General features: G+C 40.2%; 1 protein-coding gene across 1 annotated transcript in view; it reads right to left on the bottom strand.

Annotated features, from left to right (window-relative positions):
• The window catches only part of HCN1 (hyperpolarization activated cyclic nucleotide gated potassium channel 1), a 272,628-nt gene extending 251,984 nt beyond the window's left edge, over positions 1 to 20,644 (bottom strand). Inside the window, exon 1 of the mRNA XM_036410483.2 lies at positions 20,133 to 20,644. Coding sequence (XP_036266376.1) covers positions 20,133 to 20,536 — 404 coding nt within the window. The 5' untranslated portion in view covers positions 20,537 to 20,644. The remainder of the gene's footprint in view (positions 1 to 20,132) is intronic.
• Positions 20,645 to 21,083: the final 439 nt, after the last annotated feature.

The following is a 21,083-nucleotide window of genomic DNA, read 5'->3' on the forward strand; positions in this document are numbered from 1 at the left end:
GCTCGCAACCACAAGACACAGCAGAATCATTCTAGTACTTTTATTTCATTGCTCACAATTCAAACATGAACACATCTAGTCCCCAAAATTATTTTCCATTATTTATTTTCACATTTTAAGTGATTTTTCTTTTAATGCTAAAGGCAAAATAATGTTTTATTTTTCTTTGATGAAACAAAAAATTAAGACACTTAATAAAAAGTATAAACCTCTATGTATAGTACTAAGCTTCCATGAGATAGTTATGCTTTCAATTTTAATATTAAAATGCTAATTTTTATACTTATACACAAATTTGACTTAAATTAAGCTACTTGTTATGAGTTACATAAACTATCTCTTTGGGAAAATATTAAAAATTTTAGAACTGAATCATTTAAATCTACTTTATGAGTGGAACTTAGAGGTCTATATTTTTTAAGTGCCACACAACTCTCTAAGGAGGCAATTATTAAAACTTAATAAAAGAATGATGTATAAAATAAGAAAAAAATGCATCCTATAAAAAATATACTTCATTAAATATATTCTATGTGCATGCTTTATGGTATTTGTTCATGATTTAATGTTAGGCTTACATTATGAACTCTAAAAAAGTTCTGTAAGACTGAAATAGAGAATATTTTGTGACTTATATCGTGATTAATGCAATGTGTTTTTAATAGGTATAATGAAAGTTTTGTGTCCTGTTCCACTTCTTATAATTAATTTAACATGATCTTAACTGTGTTTTAGTCACTATATATCGATCAGGAAATGGTGTTACAAATTGACAAAATGTTTCAACATTGTGAAAATAATGTTTTCTTAATATATTTTACAGTACAATTAAAAATATTTGTGGGATTTAAAAGAAGTAGAGAATGAGTGCATTTTCAGTAAGGGAAGCATGGATATAAAAACACTTACTGTATGTTGTATGTAGGAGGCACATAACTTCAGAATTTCCAAACAATTATTACCACTTAGAAAATATAAATAATTTAATAATATAATTTCCTGGAAAATATGATTAGATAACCTTCCTGGAAGCAGTACTCTCATTACTACTCTGAGTTTTATAATATATAGCTTGGGAGAGGAGACATCCTGCCACATACTTCCAGATGATTTGTAGCACCCCAATAATACGGGGTCTGAAACTACCTTTGCTCCTAATTCAGATATGGCATGAAGCCAAATTTTGTCCGTGATGATATTTTAGGTCATATGCTAGGTCAGCAAAGTCCTAGCTCTCACTCTATTTGTTAGTCGTAGTATAGCTATTACCCATTCATTCAAACCTTTTTTGGTTGTTTCTTTCCCAAACACACTACATCTCATGGTGGATCACCTAGAGCACTCACTCTCTAGTCCACTGAGGACAATTGAGCCTTCACTCAAACACATCCACCAGCCACACACACACATGTGGATCTAGGCTACAACCTAAAGTTTTTGTGTGTGCACAGAGATGCTGAACTGCTAGAGAAAAACACACCCACACCCAGATGGCCCGGCAAATTTATGCTCTTCCTCTCAGCCTCATGTGTTATAGTCAATTGTACCTTCTGACCTTTCCCTGGATCATCCTACAGTATTAAATCAGCTTTGCCTTCAAGAAGAGCCATGGAAGCCTAATGTGATTTAAGGGTCGTCTCTGTACAGCTCCTGTCATCTATCTGCACCCAAGTAATTTGCTCATTTTCCATTGTGAACAATTTCTCTCTATCATAAATAATAATAAAACCTTAATATGCAAACCTACTGAATGGCAGAATGACCAGTCGCTATGACATGCACTGACCATCAGGGGGCAGATGCTCAAAGCAGGAAGCAGGCCTAAGCCTTTAGTCGGAAATCCCCTAAGGTCTCTCAAACTGCGAGAAGGTGCAAGCTGGGCTGAGAGAACCACCCTCCCCGCTTCCCACAATGTTATGCACCAGGCCTCTAGTTATCTAATAAGCTCCAATTTATAAGCTATGTAACATATAGCACTTATATGGTGGTAGATTGTAACCGAATGGCAAATGTTTACCTTTTTATGTAATAATTATGTCTATCTTCAGTAATATCTATAGTCGAAGTTTTCCCAGCTTCTTTTTACTTCCACCCATTCCCAATGGCTTTGTTACAAGCACAGCTCTTCATTGCTATTTTCACTTAATAGTCTGTTCATTTTGCTAAGTAAGCACCACCAATTAAAATAATATAGGAAAAATAATAAAAGAAAATTAAAGGTATTTTTAGAAATTTAATTGTTTTCACTAGTACTTACATTTTCTGGAGTATTAAACTTAAGTAAAATCAAAAGCAAATTTTACAGTTTTAATTTCATTTTATCTGCTTTCCTAGATAAGAACATCTCAATTTTCAAAATTTATTCTTAACTCTTTACTTTCAAATATTTAGCTTTTTAGAAAAATAAATGAACATTTGGAATAACTGGGTTTTGACAGGTAGGATCCAATCCAACATGATGAACTCAAAATAGGAAATAAAGCTCTTAGAAAACCTCAGCCAATATTCAGTTAATGAGGCACCACTTCCCACTCAAGACAATCAGCTAAATATCTATGATTTTTATAGACAGAAAAAGAATATATAAATTCTAACAACATCCTATAAAATAAAAGCCCAGAGACCAAAGCAGTGGAATGACCAGAATGATCAGAGACTAGAACGACCATGGCCCCTCACACTGGCTGGCTGCCACCCAGTGGGCAGTTAAGGACAGTCAGGGAAGCATGCAAAGGCAGTTAGGAGGATTAGGCAGGCAGAAGCAGTTAGAGGCAATCAGGCAAGCAGGAGAGCAGTTAGAGCACATGTGTCAAACACAAGGCCCGCGGGCCAAATCCGTCCCGCCAGGCCTTGCAATGTGGCCCGCACCGCGCTGTCATCACTGCACTCCGCTGCGTTTCCATCACAATGACAGTTTATGACTGTTCAGTAAACCATTCGGCCCGCGATTTAGGCTGGATTTTAGATTTTGGCCCCTTCTCTGATTGAGTTCGACACCCCTAAGTTAGAGGGTAGCAGCTCCAGATTGTGAGAGGGATGTCCAACTGCAGGTTTAGGCGCCATCTGCAGGGATCCCTGCAGGATCAGGCCTAAACCGGCTGTTGGACATCTCCTGAAGGGACCTGAATTTTGAGAGGGTGCAGGCCAGGCTGAGGGACTCCCCTCCCCCATCTCATGCACGAATTTCATGCACAGAGCCTCTAGTTTTTGTATAAATTCAAGAAAAACACTGAGTTGCTGAATCAGGGTATAATTGAATTCCTCTGGGACAAAGGGTAGTAGTTAAGATCCTGAGCTCTAAGCCAGATCCTCAGGTTCAAATCCAAGCTGAACTAATCACCTAATATAGAAGCTGTCTGATTACCTAACCTCTCCATAATCTGGTTTTCTGAGCTATAATATGATACTTATTATAGGTTTGCTGTAAGAACTCAATGACATCATATAAATCAAGACACTTAGAATGTGCCTGGCACATAGAACTCAGCAGGTAATATTTCATCTGACCATCTTTTGAAGAATAAATCATTGACTGTTGCTTTTCCTTTGTGTGACTAACCGGGCAAAACACCTTAACAGTAATTCTTTCCCCCTACATTAACGTAAAAATAACTGACAGATAATGCATACAAGTTTGATTGATTGTAGACAGGGAAGTCAGCATATTAGCATGCTTCTCAAAGAAAACAATGGATAGCATTTCTAGGTACACGGAATGTATATTTTGCAAACTTTATTCTATATGAGATAAAGTAGAACCATTTTGTGTCCAGTTATTGATTACAGAAAGAATTTGAGACCATGTGGGTGTTCAGCTTAATGAGAGAAATGTAAAAAATATAAAATTCGATATATGATTTAAATACATATATACATATATGTATATATGTATATATGTATTTAAATCACAGTGAAGTTAAATTCTAGGAAGAAACTCTACTTTCAAATGTAACTAGTTTCAAAATACTACCTTATGTGGTTGTATTTCCCAGTCACTGAATGTTTACAGCCACATGCTTGAGAGATGCATGGCCCTGCCTGACGACCACATTTTGATCATCATTATTCTTGCTGTTTGCCTGCAGTGAGCTCTCACGTAATTAGGGCTGGATACACTGCACTTTTAAAATTAAACCAAGCCTCTGGGAAAGAATCATGAAAATTGATGGTTAAAGGACACCCAGGCAATTAACAAGCAGGATAAAGTTAAAAATTGAAGATAAAAAAAAGTAGGTTAAGAGCTTTAATCTCTCTTCTTAACATGGTTTGTTGACACAGAAGGCATATCAATTAGCTTTGTTTTACAGTGGAGAGAAATATAGAGGCAGTCCATATTTCAGTCAATAAGTAAATTGCTCTGCTATTTTCCAATGGATTTTTCTCTCTTTGAAGCACACAGTTCTGAAATAATTCTCAACTTGATTGACTTTTTGGAAATAAGCCTGAAAATCTGTTTTTCTTTTTGGAATCACAAGTGTGACAATAAACTAATAACGCTTTAAATGTTAAAAATCTGAGATATTTTTACCCCTGAGATATTTTTACCCCAATAGAGTAATTGTTTTTCCACCAAAAAATACATATAAAAGTATTGATTATTTCTGATAGTTTAAAACAATCTATGAAATGAATGGTAAGACTGTGACTTGGTTTTGTTGTTTCAGTAGTAAAAGCATTTACTAGTCCCTGAATACACACTTGGCACTCAGCAAATATTTACTGAATGAGTGAATTCCTGCCCATGACACCATGATACTTTTACTTATTTACTTATTTTTTGTTAATCCTCACCCAAGGATATTTTCCCACTGATTTTGAGAGAGAGGGGAAGGGAGAGGGAGAAGACAGAGAGAAAGAAACATCGATGTGAGAGAGACACATTGATTGGTTGCCTCCTGCATGCTCCCCAACCATTGCCGGGGACCGAGATTCCCACCAAGGTGCATGGCCTTGATCTGAATTAAACCCAGGACCCTTCAGTCCACAGGCCGATGCTCTATCCACTGAACCAAACTGGCTAGAGCAGAACCCTATCTTTTAGAGACACTACTATTATGTGCCTTCGGAGATGGCAGAGCTCTTACTATTGGACTGGACAATTCCAGCCCACTCTGAGCTGCTCTTCCAGAAAATGTCTGTTTAGTTTCATGAGAGGTCCACCTCTTCTCAGGCCAATCAGGTGACCTTGCTTCCCACGACTGCTTTCTTTCGACATAGGTGGAGGTTCATAAACCCAGGTCTTACTACAGGCTTGTCCCAATCTATTCATCTTTTAGATTCATGAGAAGAATTTAACTGTAAAAGTTTCTCATGGTGTTTCTGGGTTTGCTATATATTTGCTTGATCTGTTTTTTTATGTGCAAAGGCTAAGCTACCACTGTTTTCTCAGACTCAAGTCCCTTTTCCTTTTGAAAATTATGTCAACTTTGCCCAGCTGGCGTGGCTCGGTGTCTGAGCATTGACCTAGGAAGCAGGAGGTTGTTGTTGGATTCCCGGTCAGGGCACATGTCTGGTTTGCAGACTTGATCCCAAGTAGGGCACGTGCAGAAGGCAGCCAATCAATGATTCTCTCTCATCATTGATGTTTCTATCTCTTTCTCTCTCTCTGAAATAAAAATATTTTTAAATAAAATATGTCAATTTCAATTTTTCCTATATCAAGATCTATGCAATCTTGGCCATTAATACAAGAACCAAATTAAGAGTGTTGACTCAAAAAGATTTTGGTTGGGATTTTTTTCTTTAAATTTGATGACTACAAGAAAATAATCTACTCACCACAGTTAAAAATAAAAGTCAATCCCCTTTCAAAACATGGATTCAGTAGTTTATTAATTATACCTTTAAAGACATTGCTCATTTCCCATCCCTACTCAATAAAACCTGAAATGAAATGTGCACTGTTATACCAGGCAGCACAACTTGGCAAAAGAAAAACAAATAATGCATAGGTAGAAGAAAGTAATGTCATTTCTTCTTAAATGTCATTGCCCAAATAAATGTATTTTCTAGTCTATTTTGATAAAGATAGTTTTGATCCCAAAAGCAATGACATTTAAATATAAGGCTGCAAGAAACAAAAGTCATCTAAGATAGCCACAAAAAAATGTATCCCCGATTTTTTAAAAACTACATTAAAAACAAGAAGTACAGTAAATAGAATTAATATAAGCATGGATGTGTTTTAATTTATATATTTAAATGTTATTTCTAAATACATGTTTCTGTGTATTAGATTAGGCTATTCATACTAAATTTAAAATTTTGTAGGAAATACAGGGGAAAGGTCATTGGAAATTGTGTATAAAAGCCAACCTTGAGCATCATGTTGCCAAAATGTCTTCATTCATTCCAATACATTGAATACCAACTTTGTGTCATGCAAGCATTTTGCCCTGAGGAAACAGTGGTTTAAAAAAGTTTTATAAAAACCCTCACCTTAAGTGAGGCTTAAATTACAGAAGAGGGTATATAATAATTAAATTAAATCAACAACACATTTAATATGCTAGATTATAAGGATTGGACAGGGTTGGAATTTTTCTTGGGTTATATTTGTTCAAAAGTTTCTACTAGTATAAAAAGTGTTATAGGGTTCATCCTATATCTATATATCTGCAAGTGGGTCATTTTTTTAAAGATAATTTACTAGCCTTTATAATTTTAATAATTTGTATACAGGGTCACACTGCCCTTTGGGGGTTCCATGACTGTCTGGAGTCCCATGATGGACAGCTCTCCAGCACAGTGATATTATTAAGCAGTCCACTAATATTTCTCTAGGAACACTGATTTCAGTTGTGTTTTTTACCTTTTATAAATTTAAATCTATATTGATTTAATTTTGTTGTAAGCTCATAAAAATAGATTTTACTCAAGTATTCTAGTCAAATACGATTTCTCATATAACATCTTTTTAATATGGATTTAAAATTTTCAAATTTGGATATATAAAAACCTATTTTTGGCTTTTGTATCCAGTGATTCTTTTTCCTATTATATACCCTCCCTCACAATTGTTAACATTTAGGAAAGTTAATGATATATTTTGATATATTTATCTTATTATCTTACTAAACTTTAGTTAATTCTATCATTTCTCAGTTGGTTCAACCAGCTTCTTAAGGTAGATAAATAGCCTACGCAAAAAATAATTTACCTCCTTTCATCCCAAATATATTTCTAGCTATAATGTTTCGAATTATTGCCCTGGCTGACCTGCCCAGAACCAATATCTTTTCCATCCCTGCTGACAAGGTCTGGAGCCTCAACACTAAACCACCTGATTGACTTGGAATCCTCTCGCTCTCCAGGTGAGACTGTCTAGCTACAGGGCTAATTATCGAACAGCTTATCCAAGCTACCTGTCCATATTCCATGCATTGTGTTCAGTATCATATTTCTGTGTACAAATATTAAATGGTTCGGGCAGTCTTAACTAGGGGTCCAAAATCAACATTCCCGAAGGGAACCCCAAATCTCTGGAAGTCACAGACAACACTGTATGGACATATGCACTTTATCAGGGCAAAGGCCCACAGCCTTTGTTTGATGTTTTAAGTGCTCTATGAGCCTGGAGGCCTAAGGAAGGCAAATGGATGCCCATGAATGATTAATATAATCAATAGTTACTGTTAACAGAATTATGGGTTATTTATATTGCTTAATACACACACAGCCATAACTAGGTGCTTTTAGCATATATATCTACTGTTTTATATAAGTAAAAAACACATCTAAATCCCAAGCAATATATCTGTTATTAATCTTCTTTGTAATTTATTTACATGATTAATCAAGACAATTGCCAAATTTATTGCTCAGAACAAAGAAGCTTTTCAAAAATACTTATTTAAACAATGAATGACTCTTCTACAACAAAGATAGCTAATACTCATTCCCTTAGGTACTACTCAGAAAACTTGCAAAATTCATTTTCTCAGCCTCTGATCATGCCTCTCAAACAACTGATCCTGGGTAATTTTAATTAGGGATATTTTCTGCCAAAAACAAAACAAAATAAACAACAAACAAAAAACCAAGGCGAAACATTCTCTAAGGGCAGTAAGTGGCATCTTCTCTAAAATGAGGTTTAAAAATAGATTAAAAAATCATTATTTCAAATTTGCAATCTTTCCTAACTCATATTTCTAAATAACTGTTTTTCATGACTATTAACTTTGACAATAAAAAAGATGAAAGAATACAGCAAGTTACGAATCATCTTATTTGGCTCAGATATAACATTTAACTGATTTGAAGTAAGATCCCAAATGGTGCAATTATGCCATTTTCTGATGAAAATAAAGATGAACAGAAAGGAGCATATGCAATGCTCTTCGAATTTTTCTCTAAAAGTTATTTATAAATGTTTAATGCTGTGGTATTCTAGACCAAAGTGGAAGATAATACTGTTACGTCTGGAAAACACTGCAAATAGAGGATGTATTAGAAGTTTCCCAGGCTCGCTGCCTCCTGAGTGATCCCACTTCACAAAGCACCCACGGGAACTGCCACCAGACTTCCACAGAGATGAAGGAAACAGAGTAGCTTGTCACTCGAAGGGCTCTGCCTTCACAGAGGCATCTGCTGAAGGAATTTTAAAGACTGTCAATTGTGTATGAAGAGTCTTTTCTTCCTCAAGTAGTTCACATGCCCTAATTCAGTTTCCATTCCACTTTCATAATAACAGCTAACACTTATGTAGCATCCATGCAGAGCATCACTCCTAAGCACTACATATCTAGGCAATATGAAAGTAGTTATAATATAAATATAAAATATATATCTCCCCCCAAATCTGATACTATACAGATATTTTATAGAGGAAAATGAGGAAACGTTTTTCAAAAAATGTGGAAACTAAGGCCTGGGTAGTGGAGCTGGGATAGTACCCCAAACCTCCTGGCTCCAGAGTCTGTGTTCTAAGGAAAACTGTAGGCAAACTCAAAACCTATCTATAGTATTTGTTTAAAGTAAAATAGCATTGCCGGGACCGGTTTGGCTCAATGGATAGAGCGTCGGCTTGGGGACTGAAAGGTCCCGGGTTCGATTCCGGTCAAGGGCATGTACCTTGGTTGCGGCCATATCTCCAGTAGGGGGTGTGCAAGAGGCAGCTGATCGATGACTCTCTCTCATCGATGTTTCTAACTCTCTATCTCTCTCCCTTCCTCTCTGTACAAAATCAATAAAATATATTTTTAAAAAATAAATAAATAAATAAAGTAAAATAGCATTAAAGGATTATTTAAAAACGTGTAAACCCTGCCCCATTCCTTTCACACACACACACACACACACACACACTCTCTCTCTCTCTCTCTCTCTCTCTCTCTCTCTCTCTCTCTCTCTCTCTCTCTTAATTCAAACACCCCAATTGTTCCTTTGGCTATTTAATTTGTAATTTGCAATTGATAAATCAACTATAAAACCTCCTCATTTCCAAAGATGGCACATGAGGAGTTAGATTTCTTACTGCTCCCAATCTTCATGCACCTTTCTCTTATCCTCCCAGACTAAATAGGCACACTCTTTGCTTAAATCAGTCAACTTCTTGAGACTATGGTGACCAGGTTAGTGGGATTCACTACTGAGTCAGACCATGTACTGTGTGACTTTTCCCCCTTTTTTATGTATCTTCAAATCATTCTGGAGTTGATAAAGGTCTTCCATTTGCTTGAATGCAGTGTACCCTATAGGTATTTATATTAGTGTCAAAGATATCTTGTTCCAAATTATCTCTGGAACACCTGTTAACATTACTTTTCAAATGTTGAAATTCACCAGTATTTTTTTTTCTCCTGAAGGCCTTTTGCCAAAACCTTCTGCTTTCCTGCCCCATCTAGCATCTAGATTCGTTTCCTTCAAGACTCAAGCTTGTGCCCTAAGTGGTTTGGCTCAGTGGATGGAGCGTCTACCTGTGGACTAAAGGGTCCAGGTTTGATTCCAGTCAAGGGCATGTACCTTGGTTGCACACACATCCCCAGTAGAGGATGTGCAGGAAGCAGCTGATCGATGTTTCTCTCTCATCAATGTTTCTAACTCTCTATCCCTCTCCCTTCTTCTCTGTAAAACTCAATAAAATATATTAAATAATAAAATAAAAAAAGACTCAAGCTTGCTCCTCGGGCTTTCTTTCAGTATTACTGTGTTAGAGACCATGTCTGCTCTTCTGTTTTCACATGATCTTGGGGTAGTTCCTCGTTTTGCTGGAGCACATCATGAAAAGGACACAGGAGTGGTTAAGATTAGAATTGTTAAATTATGAATGTCTTTAATCTTCATATCATGGCAGGGTACCAAGTATGTTAGAAATCACTTTCAGAATTTTGTAGACGGTGTTACATTGCATTTAGCTTACTGTATGTTTCCAACTTCCTAACATGTAACTTTCTCTTTGGAGAGTTTCGGGGTTTTTGCCTGTTGGGTGGAGTCCTGACATGTCTGTGCAGTGGTCCTTGGTGGGGCCTTTCACAAGCTGAGCAATCTGTGTGTTTCTCAAAATGACATTTCACTCCCTGCTATCCAAACATATTGTTTAAAATGTTTATGTTAACGCATATGTCCATTTTCACAATTTTTTCTCATTCTGGAACTCTTCTCATAGATTTCAACTTTATAAGTTATCCTTTATTTTGCTTATACTTTTCTATTCTCTTTTTTCCTTAACTATGAAAAGTTTCCTAGACTTTATGTGCCAACTTATTTTATCCAAGTGCTCTTTTTTATTCTCGGGGTACCCTTTCCATAGCATATTGTTACCTATCTATATAAAATGCTAATATGCAAATCGGCCTAACTGCAAAACGACGGATGGAAAGACCACTGGCTATGATGCACACTGACCATCAGGGGGCAGACACTCAATGCAGGAGCTGTCCCCAGCCTGCAGGCCACAACCAGATTAGCCAAGGCAGATGCGAGTGGGGGTCCCAGATAATCCTGCCAGTTGCTCTGTAGATTGGCTCTAATCACTGGCCAGGCCTAGACACCCTACCAATGCATGAATTTTGTGCACTGGGCCTCTAGTTATATAGATAAAATGCCTTCCTGAAGATATCATTGATAGAATATTTTTAATATTGTGATTTCTCCTTATCCCAAATGCCTCTGTTCTCTGGATTTAATTTTGCTATATGATTAGGCTTTCTCTTTTATGATGGTGATTTGTCTCCAAAGTCTCATAATCTTATTAGATCATATTAGATGATGAGATATGAAGAGATAATTACAGTTTCTATGTGCATAGGTGAGGCTTTCTGCAAGGTCATTAGGGAATAGATAACATTTTTACTGGAAAACCTTGAAATGTCTCCCACTGGAGGCATTCCTCTCTGATTTCCTGCCTGAGCAGAATGGACCTGACTCAGAGCATTCTCGTGTCAGAAATGAGTCTTCGGGATTCACTAAGGAGGCCCTTATTTAGACCTCCTGGGTCCAGCCTAGAAATTATTTGCTAACCAGTAATTTCACATCCTGAACACTTCTGGGGTTCAAGGTGAAGGACTGTGGAAGCGGAATAATAGTTCCATTAGCTTTCTGTTTTCCAAACATGCTTTCGAGATTTCAGGTTCTCTGCTCTCTCCTCTTTCTTCTATTTGTCTATGCATCTGTGTTTATTCCATATTACTGTGCAATGATTTCAAGAGGAAGGAAAAATAAATGATTAGGTTTGTTCCACCATGTTATTTTTGCAGGTTTGGAGAATTATTTATACTAGCAGGCTTGTTTCTTTTTAGGTAAAAGAGCTGGAGTAGGAGAACCAAGACTCAGAAGGCTGAATTCCTAGCCCAGTTCTTACACTCCGTCTATGTCACCGCACTCACGCTGCTAACTGCCTGCAGTTTGTCAGTTGTCTGTATTTCGGGCAGGGAAATGGAGCAGCTGGGACACATACTTGCAGGTGGCGGTGAGGAGGGCATGCCAGGTGTTACTGTAGGGGAAAAAAGGGCTTTGCTTTCTCTGTCTGGGTTTATTAATGCTAAGATTAAAGGTGTGCACACCCTGGTTGGAGACTAATTTTTTCCCATTCATTCAATAATATTGGTAAAAAGTCTGTTATACTGACTCAGCAATGTCACTTCTAAGATAAATTAAATATATCTCTGGACAAAACAAAAAATTGTATAAGAATGTTCATGTGAATAGTATTCACGATGACCAAAAAAAAAAAGAAAAAAAATCCAGATTTCCATCAACTGATGAATGCATAAATAATAGTTGGCATAACCATTCAATGGAATAGTATTCAGCAGAAAAAGGAATAAAGTACTGAAACATGCTACAACTTGGATGAAACTCAAAATCATTATGCTAAGTGAAAGAATCCATTCTTTCATATGCTTCCATTGATATGAAACGTCCAGAATAAGAAGAATCTATAGGGGCAGAAAATATATTAGTGTTTGCGGAAAGCTATGGGGCAGAAGGAAGACAGCAATAAGTGCTAATGGGTACGGGGTTCCTTCTCGGCGTGATAAATGCTCTAAAATCCATTGTGGTAATGGCTGCAAACTGTAGAGAACCTTGAGTCATACAAGTTAGATGAGTGAGCTGCATAGTGTGTGAATTACATGTCAAGGTCTGTTTAAAAATAAAGCATCTGAGAAAGCTGAGCAGGAAAAAAAAAAAGGGCACTATGTGCATGTTTAAGACACTAGCAATATAAAAACGAATGGAGCTTACGTTCTAATGGAGGGACATACATAACACATAATTATAAATTCTTGCTGAAACAAGAGGCCCAGATAGGAAATGGAAAGGGAAAGGTGTCGAAGGTGATCACAATGATTAAACTGAAATATACATGACAAGGATAAACCAGCTATGATGCAGAATGATGAAAAGGGAAAAGGTAATTTCAGGCAGTGGGGGGAAATCACACTAAAACATAAAACAAGCAGGCGAGAACTCGATGTGTTGTAGAAGCTGCAAATCCCCCCATGTGGCTGGAAGACAGGGAGAAAGCAGGTGGGGAATGATGAAGTGGCAGGGATAGTTGGAATTATGCAAGGTCTTGTAGCTATGGAAAGTTTGTCAAACATATTCTAACAGTAATGGGAAGCTTCTAAAGCAGCAATTTCCAACTGGTGTGCCACAAGAATTTCTAAAACATGCAATACCTGACTACTTAGTCAGGGGCACCGACCTCTTTTCTCTTAAACTGTCCAATTTAAAAAATGACAACAGTCAACACAACAGTAGCCATCAGGTGTGAATGCCGTCTCAAACTATAAATACATAGGTCATATGATAGAATTGCATCCTATTGGTCATGCTGCTTAATAAGGTTGTGTCTAATTGGTTAACTCTTGGTAACAGAAATCCCAACAAGGATATGCACCTGACTTTTTAAAAAAGTCACTCTGGAGAGAAAAAAAAAAGAAAAAAAAAAAAGAAAAAACAAGTAGATAATCACTATTTCTTTGTAAACTAATAAAAAGTATACCTATATTTTTGTCAAATCTGCAAAAATATACATTTTTTTCATTTGCTGCGGGATTTTAGCAGTTTATGTGTGCCATGGGGTGAAAATCGCTGCTCTAAAGGGTTTTAAGCAGAATGAGTATTGTGCTAGACATTATATAACATCACTTGTCCTGCCACTCTGTGATGAACAGGACGGAGGACAGTTCTGCTTCTGTCCAGAACTGCCTCTGCATAGCCAAGCAGGAAGATCCACACTGGTAAACTTACATCACTCTTCAGCTCTTACAGGTGCGTCCATGGTGGCAGTATTAACTGGTAAAACTCCTCTGTATAGAATCTCTAAAATGTTCACAGGCAGTCATTCCACTCCCTGAACTTGGCCCAGCCAGGATATAATGAAGACTAACGCACAGGGATGTTTGCTGCAGCACTGTATATAAGTACCAAATACCGAAAATGAACATGGACATACAAAAATGTGGCAAGAGCTGCTAACACGGTGTGTCTAATTAGCCTTACTTCTTTAGAGTTATGGCTAATGTTGGCCAATAAAGCCAGGCCTATGGAAATAACACTTTCAAACTGTAAATCCAGGGCATGCAGAATTTTGCTACTTTTGCTTTCACTGAGCGGTCAGTTAGTTGGTGAAAGGATTGAAGAATATTAGGGGGAAATTAATAACCTTGAAAAGGGCCATGAAATCAATTGTTGTCATTCAAACATTGGTGAATGTTTCAGATACATGCTCAACTCAAAAATAATCAACACCTATATATACAGTATGGGGCAAAAGTAGATTTATAGTTGTTCATATGAAAAATTATACAATATTGATAAATAACAATACAAGAATAATCTCTGTGTTTCGTGTACTCACCATTGTTAACCTAGTTTTGCCCCTCTCTCCATGGTTATGTACACATCATTGTACACAAATGCCCCTAGCATAGTTTTTGTCACACATGTGTACACACAAAACCATGTGTTCACACGTGTGTATGCACACACACACACATACACACACAAACACACACACACAGCCAGGAAGATTTACTTTGCAAAAACAGAAAATGCCACTGACCATCACCATCTTCCCCTCATTTTTCCTGTACAGTAATGACAAGCTTTACATCAAGATGCCCTCACAAAGAAAATTATTTTTAGAAGAGTACGTAGTGTAAGTGGAAATAGTCGTTTTCCCTAGTGCAGGCAGATTTTTTTCTTCATTCCCACTGGCTCTGCTCCTAAACTGGATGGTGTCCACCTAGTTCAGCCTGCTGCCTCTTTTCACAGAAAGTTGAAATGAAAACTTGTCACAGAGCCCGAAAATGTTCAGGCATCTTCATGAGGAGTCCTTGTCCTTAACAAGAAAATCCTCATCCTAAGCCCAACTTTTTTTCTAAATAATGAAGTGAATTATCTGTTAAACACAAAAATGACAGCAAGACTGGCAAACTGTTCACATGAAAATCACATCAGCTATATTCTGTTTGCCTCACACTTTGGGTCATAGGTTCCTGGAGTGGAATAATGAAGAATTACAAATACTATGTAAATGGACTTTTGGTGCTAGTGGTTTGTGTTTTTGTTTTTGTTTTGTTTTTTATGTTTTTGATCAAGCAGATATAGTTTAATTTGGTTTTGTTAAATAAACCTATACAAATAATAAGTTCCAATGTTTTTAAAAGTCCTTGTTATTCAACATTCTAATTCATTCATACAACTCCATACACTGAAATATGAATTGGTGAAAGTACATCTTCCCAAATGACTCAGATTATACCAAGTAGGTTTAAAAGTAGGTTTAGAGTGGAAGTTGCTCAGAAATCAAATGAAAAACATCTCCTAATATATTAATAATATAATAGAACTGTAATATCATAAATGCAATTAAGGAGTAAAATATTTAATAAAACTTAAAGTTGTACAACTTCCACTTATACTAAGAAAAAGTACCTGGGGGGGGGGGGGGGATGTACATCTCCAAATATTTCCAATAATTTCATTTTAATTGGGCCTAAAAGTTATTAGAGCCAGGAAGAAAAAAAAAAACTTAATTGAATTTCTAAGATATAAAAAGGCACATCTAACAGAAAAAAAACAAGTACATTCTTAAGGTTAATTTTGGCTGTGTTGATAGGGAAAGGAAATGAAAGGAGGGGGCAGGGTTGCTGGGAGAACAGGAGAACAAAGATAACACAACAATAGGCTAATTAGTCCTTACACCCCAGAGGGGGGATTGCTTCCTCCAGAAAGGCTGTTGGAAACAAAGGTCTCCCCCATTAGCAGTGGAATCTGGGTGAAGGCTCCCTTCGCTGAGAGACACATGGGTGACCCCTGACACCAGTGCACGTTGTGAATGCAACTGGGAGGTGGAAACACAGGAAGTCTCTTCTTCAGGAAGCGACTCCCATCTCCAGGGACCTGTGGGGCCCGATGATGCAATAAGCTTGGCACAGCGTTATCCAGACTAATGGGTGAAAACAGAGGAAGAAATAACACGGAGATATGAAATCTCCCCTACTAGAAGCGAGATGTTGGCAGGCAATATATATGGAGAATTGTTTTTAATAATGTTGGAATCCCCGAAATAGTCTGGTGATGAATTCTTCCAAAGTAAATTAATCACATACCAAAAACCATCCACAAAAGTACTCTCAGTAGTATTCTTTCAATCCATTGCAATGATTATAAAACAACTAGGGATTGGCTGTGACAACACAATGGCTGGCCTGTGTCATTTTTTTTTTTAATTAAACAAGCGAAAAATAAAATTTTAGTTAATAAACATATAATCACTGTTAGTAATATTTTAAAAAATCAAATTTAAACTCCAAATTAAATATAGAGTATCCACAAACAATGTTTACACACACTGTGAAGAATATAAAGGCAGTTTTTATTAAAATACATTTCATTTTCAACACTGAGCTATCTGCTGTTAAAAACGTGTGTATACATTGTTTGGCAGTACCTTGTCGTTGTGTATTTTGTTCACAAGAAAGTCAATAAGACTGACACCGTGTCCTCGCTATGCAAAGGTCAGTGTGATTTTATTTTTTAACTCTATTTGCCCTCATTTGGATGATTAGAAACCATGGTGTAAACAAAAACATAAGATTTTTCCCCCCACTCAATTCTCTAGCTCCTGCCCAGTTTTCCTAACAGTATGCATAGTATTTGACTCTACTTTCCTCTCCGGCATTCTCTAACATTCTCTCCTGAGGAAGAAGGGAAATACCAAGCCTCTGCTCTACTTCCACCTGAGATGGGAGAGAACCACCTGCCAGACACAGCAGTAGGTCTCCTGGGCCCAGTGAGAGGCACCTCGCTAGCTCTCTGGGAGTCTCTGTGGGAGCACAGCCCCGCCACCACTGTCCTAAGAAGTGGCAAGGGACCAGGAAGTGGAGAGAAATCATCCCAAGAAAGGAGAGATACTAGATCATTAGCCACAGTGTTCAAGTCCAGATGTGCCCTGGAGCAGCAGGCTTGGGCTACAAGCAGCTGTATGTGGGTGACCAAAGAGCAGATGAAGGCTTATGAAAGTGTCAAGGAAAATACACTTTGGGGATCCTGATCTCCAATATTCCACCCCTCCCCCACGGAAATGTGTGTTTTTTTTTTCTTTTCTTTTTTTCCAGTAGATTTTTAAAAATATATTTTATTGATTTTTTACGGAGAGGAAGGGAGAGGGATAGAGAGCTAGAAATATCGATGAGAGAGAATCACCCATCAGTTACCTCCTACACCCCCCCCCCCCCCCCCCCGGGGATGTGCCCACAACCAAGGTACATGCCCTTGACCAGAATCGAACCTGGGACCTTCAGTCCGCAGGCCTATGCTCTATCCACTGAGCCAAACTGGTTTCGGTGGAAATGTTTCCTTAAGAGTCACTGTCTCAGTGGATAAACGACTGAGTGTCAGGTTGGCATTGCAGGAATCATAGCTTAGAGCCTCCCTGAAAGTGTCTTCCTCAGAAAAGGGCCTTGAGGGTCACAGATCCTGCCCACAACCTACCTATCGTGTGGAAGATTACTCACCATGGCTTTTCCTTTATACAAACATACTGTCAGAATTTCGTCTTCCAAGTAAGTATTTATATGATCACCTCCTTAGTTTGTTGCTTTAGAAATACTATAATTTTAAAAATCTATTTTAAAATATCTTCAAGTTAGTAATTATTGTCTGTTATTCTCTTTTTACCAATGCAATTATTCACACATTCCAAACTACTCCACAATGGAATTTGTTTATCAGTTCATTTCTTTGTCATCTCCCATTTCTTTGAAATACATGATTCCATCATTTGATTTAGATTTCTTCCCTTTTTTTTAGTAATTTTTTTTTATTTTTAAAGAAATAGCTTGTGCCTGGCAGGTGTTGCTCAGTGGTTAAGCATCAACTAATGAACCAAGAGGTCATGGTGCCATTCCTGGTCAGGGCACTGCCCAGGTTTCAGGCTGGATCCCCATTGGGGGGCATGCAGGAGGCAGCCATTCAATGATTCTCTCTCACCGTTGATGTTTCTATCTCTCTCGCTTTCACTTCCTTCCACTCTGAAATCAATAAAAATATATTTTTTAAAAAAATAAAGAAAAAGCTTATTTCATATGAGTTACTTGGGAAAATGTAGATAATATTTAATTTCATGAATTTCATTCATTCAAAGGACTTTGGCACACTATTACAATTCATGAAAGACAGCCCTCTACTTTTATTCAGTAAGTGGTAAAAGTTTGACTGTTTGATATATGACACCATTTTGAAAATTGTAGTCTTTACATGTTGCTCAAAAACATACAACAATCCTTTGAAATCATTTCATTGAGGATGAAATTAAAGTTTAGCATTTTATTTGCATGTAAATGCTGAACCAAATCTATTTCAGGAAAGACCAGGCTTACTTTTGTTATTAAGACTGAAGACTGTTGCCATATAAAGTTTGGTTTGTTTTTTTCATGAAAAAAAAAATGGTGATACGTGGTGCAGCATATTTCCACTGAGGGTTGAGAGAGGAAGTATCCTATATATATAATCCTATATATAATTTATGACCTTTAAAATTCTAAAGAACAGAAAAAAAATAAATAAAATAAAATTCTAAAGAACAGGACAATGCTACATACTTTATGACAAGGTCATTTACCAGTTTGTTCCTGTTAGTGTCTTCCTAGTGGAGGAAACATATTGGAATGTTTAGTAGATGCTTCTAGTATGAACATTCTTGCAGACACTGTTAATTTCCTATGGACTATAAATACCATTAGGTTTCATGAGTTCTCCTCTGGATATTGCTGTGCAAATGAGAACTTCAAAATGATGCACTTCCTGAAATCCATTCACTCTACGCACAAACAATCGAGGCCACCGATTTCTGAGGAAGAATCTATCTCAGACAAAGTGAGACTGACAGCCAAGCAAAGGGCGGAAGTGGGGAGTTTTCCGCAGCTTAATGCCATTCAGGACCGCGGACAGCTCCCCGCAAGGCCTGAAGTTGATGGCCATTTCCCTGTGTTTCTAAACGTAACTCCAAAGTAATCTGCTTTGTATTGATGTACTTGTTTGCTGTTTCACAGACACCTGCTTAGGCGGCTTCAGTGTGCTCGCACACTCCTTTCGCTGGTTCTTTTTCGAACCAGTTCAGTTAATTCATTAATGAGTTAAGGCCACCCCCCTGATGGTGATTAGATTTTCGTGAGCGTTTTTTTCATGGAAAGCCAGCTTACTCCGGAGCTAAAATAAAGTGGCTGCGGGTGTGCGCTCGCCAATAAGAGGATCTACTCCACGACCTTCACTCGATAATCTCTAACCATCAGCAGAATGAATACCTGGGTGACAAATAAGAACAGGAAACGTCTTCGTTTTAAGTCTCCGAAGCAGCTAGCCACCCTGACAGCTGACAGCTCCCTGCCCTAGTTCTCCAGCTGGGGAACCGGGAAGGAGGCGTCTGAAATAGACTGGGAGTCAAGGTCAAGAGAGGGTGTCCCCGGTTTCAGGAAGGGAGTCTGGGAACGCCGGCGCCTGTGTCAGGCTGAGCTGCGGTCACGCTCCCGCCCAGCCAGCCCCTGGGTGCCCCGGGCACCCAACGCTCCAGCCTCCGCTGCGTGCAGCGCACAGCCCCGCGGCCAGCCTGCCAGCCCCCGTGGGCACAGGTGCACCAAGATGGCCAGCGCCTGTGCCTGGGATACAGATGGGTGGACACTCCCGGAGGAGCGGGGACCTGTGGGTGCCTGTCCCCCGCTGGCCGTCCCCGCTTCTGCTCAGCCCCGGAGCGCCCTGTCCTTCTGGGGAGGGACACACTTCTGGGGGGAGGACAGCACGGACCCCCCAAACCACTCTCAGGCGCCTTCCTCACGGTGTCCTCTCCCAAGGAAAAGTTTCCTGGCACAACTTTGCGTCCTCCCACCAGGGTCCCTGTGGCCTTTTTCTCCGTTGGGTCCGCAAAGTTGGCGAGGCAAGAGGGGGTTGGGGTGGGGGAGCTGGCTCAGGGTCTCAGGAACTCCGTCCTGGGTGGAAACTAGTTGGAGAACGGGGCTCAGTCCCATTGGGGACTCCCACGGCGCCAGCCTCGCCCTCCCGGCGCCTCGGCTGCCCCCCTCGCCTCCCCAGCCCCGCCGCGCCCTCCCCGCGCCCGGAGCCCGGAGCCCGGAGCCCGGGGCGCGGGGCGCGCGGGGCCCCCTCCGGGGCGCGCGGGGAGCCGGTACCTGAAGTCGCTGTAGGGGTGGATGATCCAGAAGCCTGCAGTTTTAACCCTTTCCTGCTCCTTTTCCACCGCCTTCTGGCTGCCGAACATGCGGAGGGAGAATTTGTTGACGCCGGGCTGCAGCATGGAGGTGAACTGCCGCTGCATGAAGCCGTACTGCCGCCGGGGCCCCTCGGCGTCCTCCAGGCCCCCGGCCGGCTCCTCGCCGCCGCCGCCGTCCACCTTGAAGCACACGGAGTTGCCCAGCTCCTTGGCGCCCGGCCCGCCGCCGCCCCCCGCCGGGCTGCCCAGCCCCTTCTCGGCCCCGCTCGAGCCCGCGCCCGTCGCGGGCGGCTTGGCGGGGAAGACGCTGTTGCCATCGTCCCGGCTGCTGGACGACGAGTTGGGCTTGCAGCCTCCTTCCATGCCCGGAGGACGCGGCGGCGGGCGGGACGCGGCGGCACGGGCTGCACCCTCGCCGGGGGCTGGCGGCTGCGGGGCGGGAGGGGGCGAGCCGGCGGCCCGGCTGCCCGTCGCGGCGGCAGCGGCGGCGGCGGCGGCGGCTGCTGCTTCCCGCCCGCCCGCCCGCTGCTCGCTGCGCGCTGGCTCCGCCGCCGCCGCTGCCCCGGTGGCTGCTCGGTGCGCGGGGCTGGGCTGGGCTGGGGCCGCCGGAGCCGGAGCCGGAGCCGCCGCTCAGCCCCGCAGCGCCGCCCCGCGGCTGCCCCCTGCCGGCCGGAAGGGTCTGCACGCCGCACACGCCGCTGCTCGCTCCGCTTCTGCCCAGCGTGTGACATTGAACTTGGAACCCTGGGAGGCACTTCATCTTACACGATGGGAGAGTGGGCGGCGTCTGTGTGTGCAAAGAGGAGGGAGGCGGACTGAGCTGGCGGGTGTATGTTCACCCAAGAGAAACACACGTCCTGAACATCACTGGGTCACTGTCACCCTGTTGGGCCGCCTGTGTGAATGGGGT

Source organism: Pipistrellus kuhlii, unplaced genomic scaffold (genome assembly GCF_014108245.1).
Source record: "Pipistrellus kuhlii isolate mPipKuh1 unplaced genomic scaffold, mPipKuh1.p scaffold_m20_p_4, whole genome shotgun sequence".
Classification (NCBI taxonomy): domain Eukaryota; kingdom Metazoa; phylum Chordata; class Mammalia; order Chiroptera; family Vespertilionidae; genus Pipistrellus; species Pipistrellus kuhlii.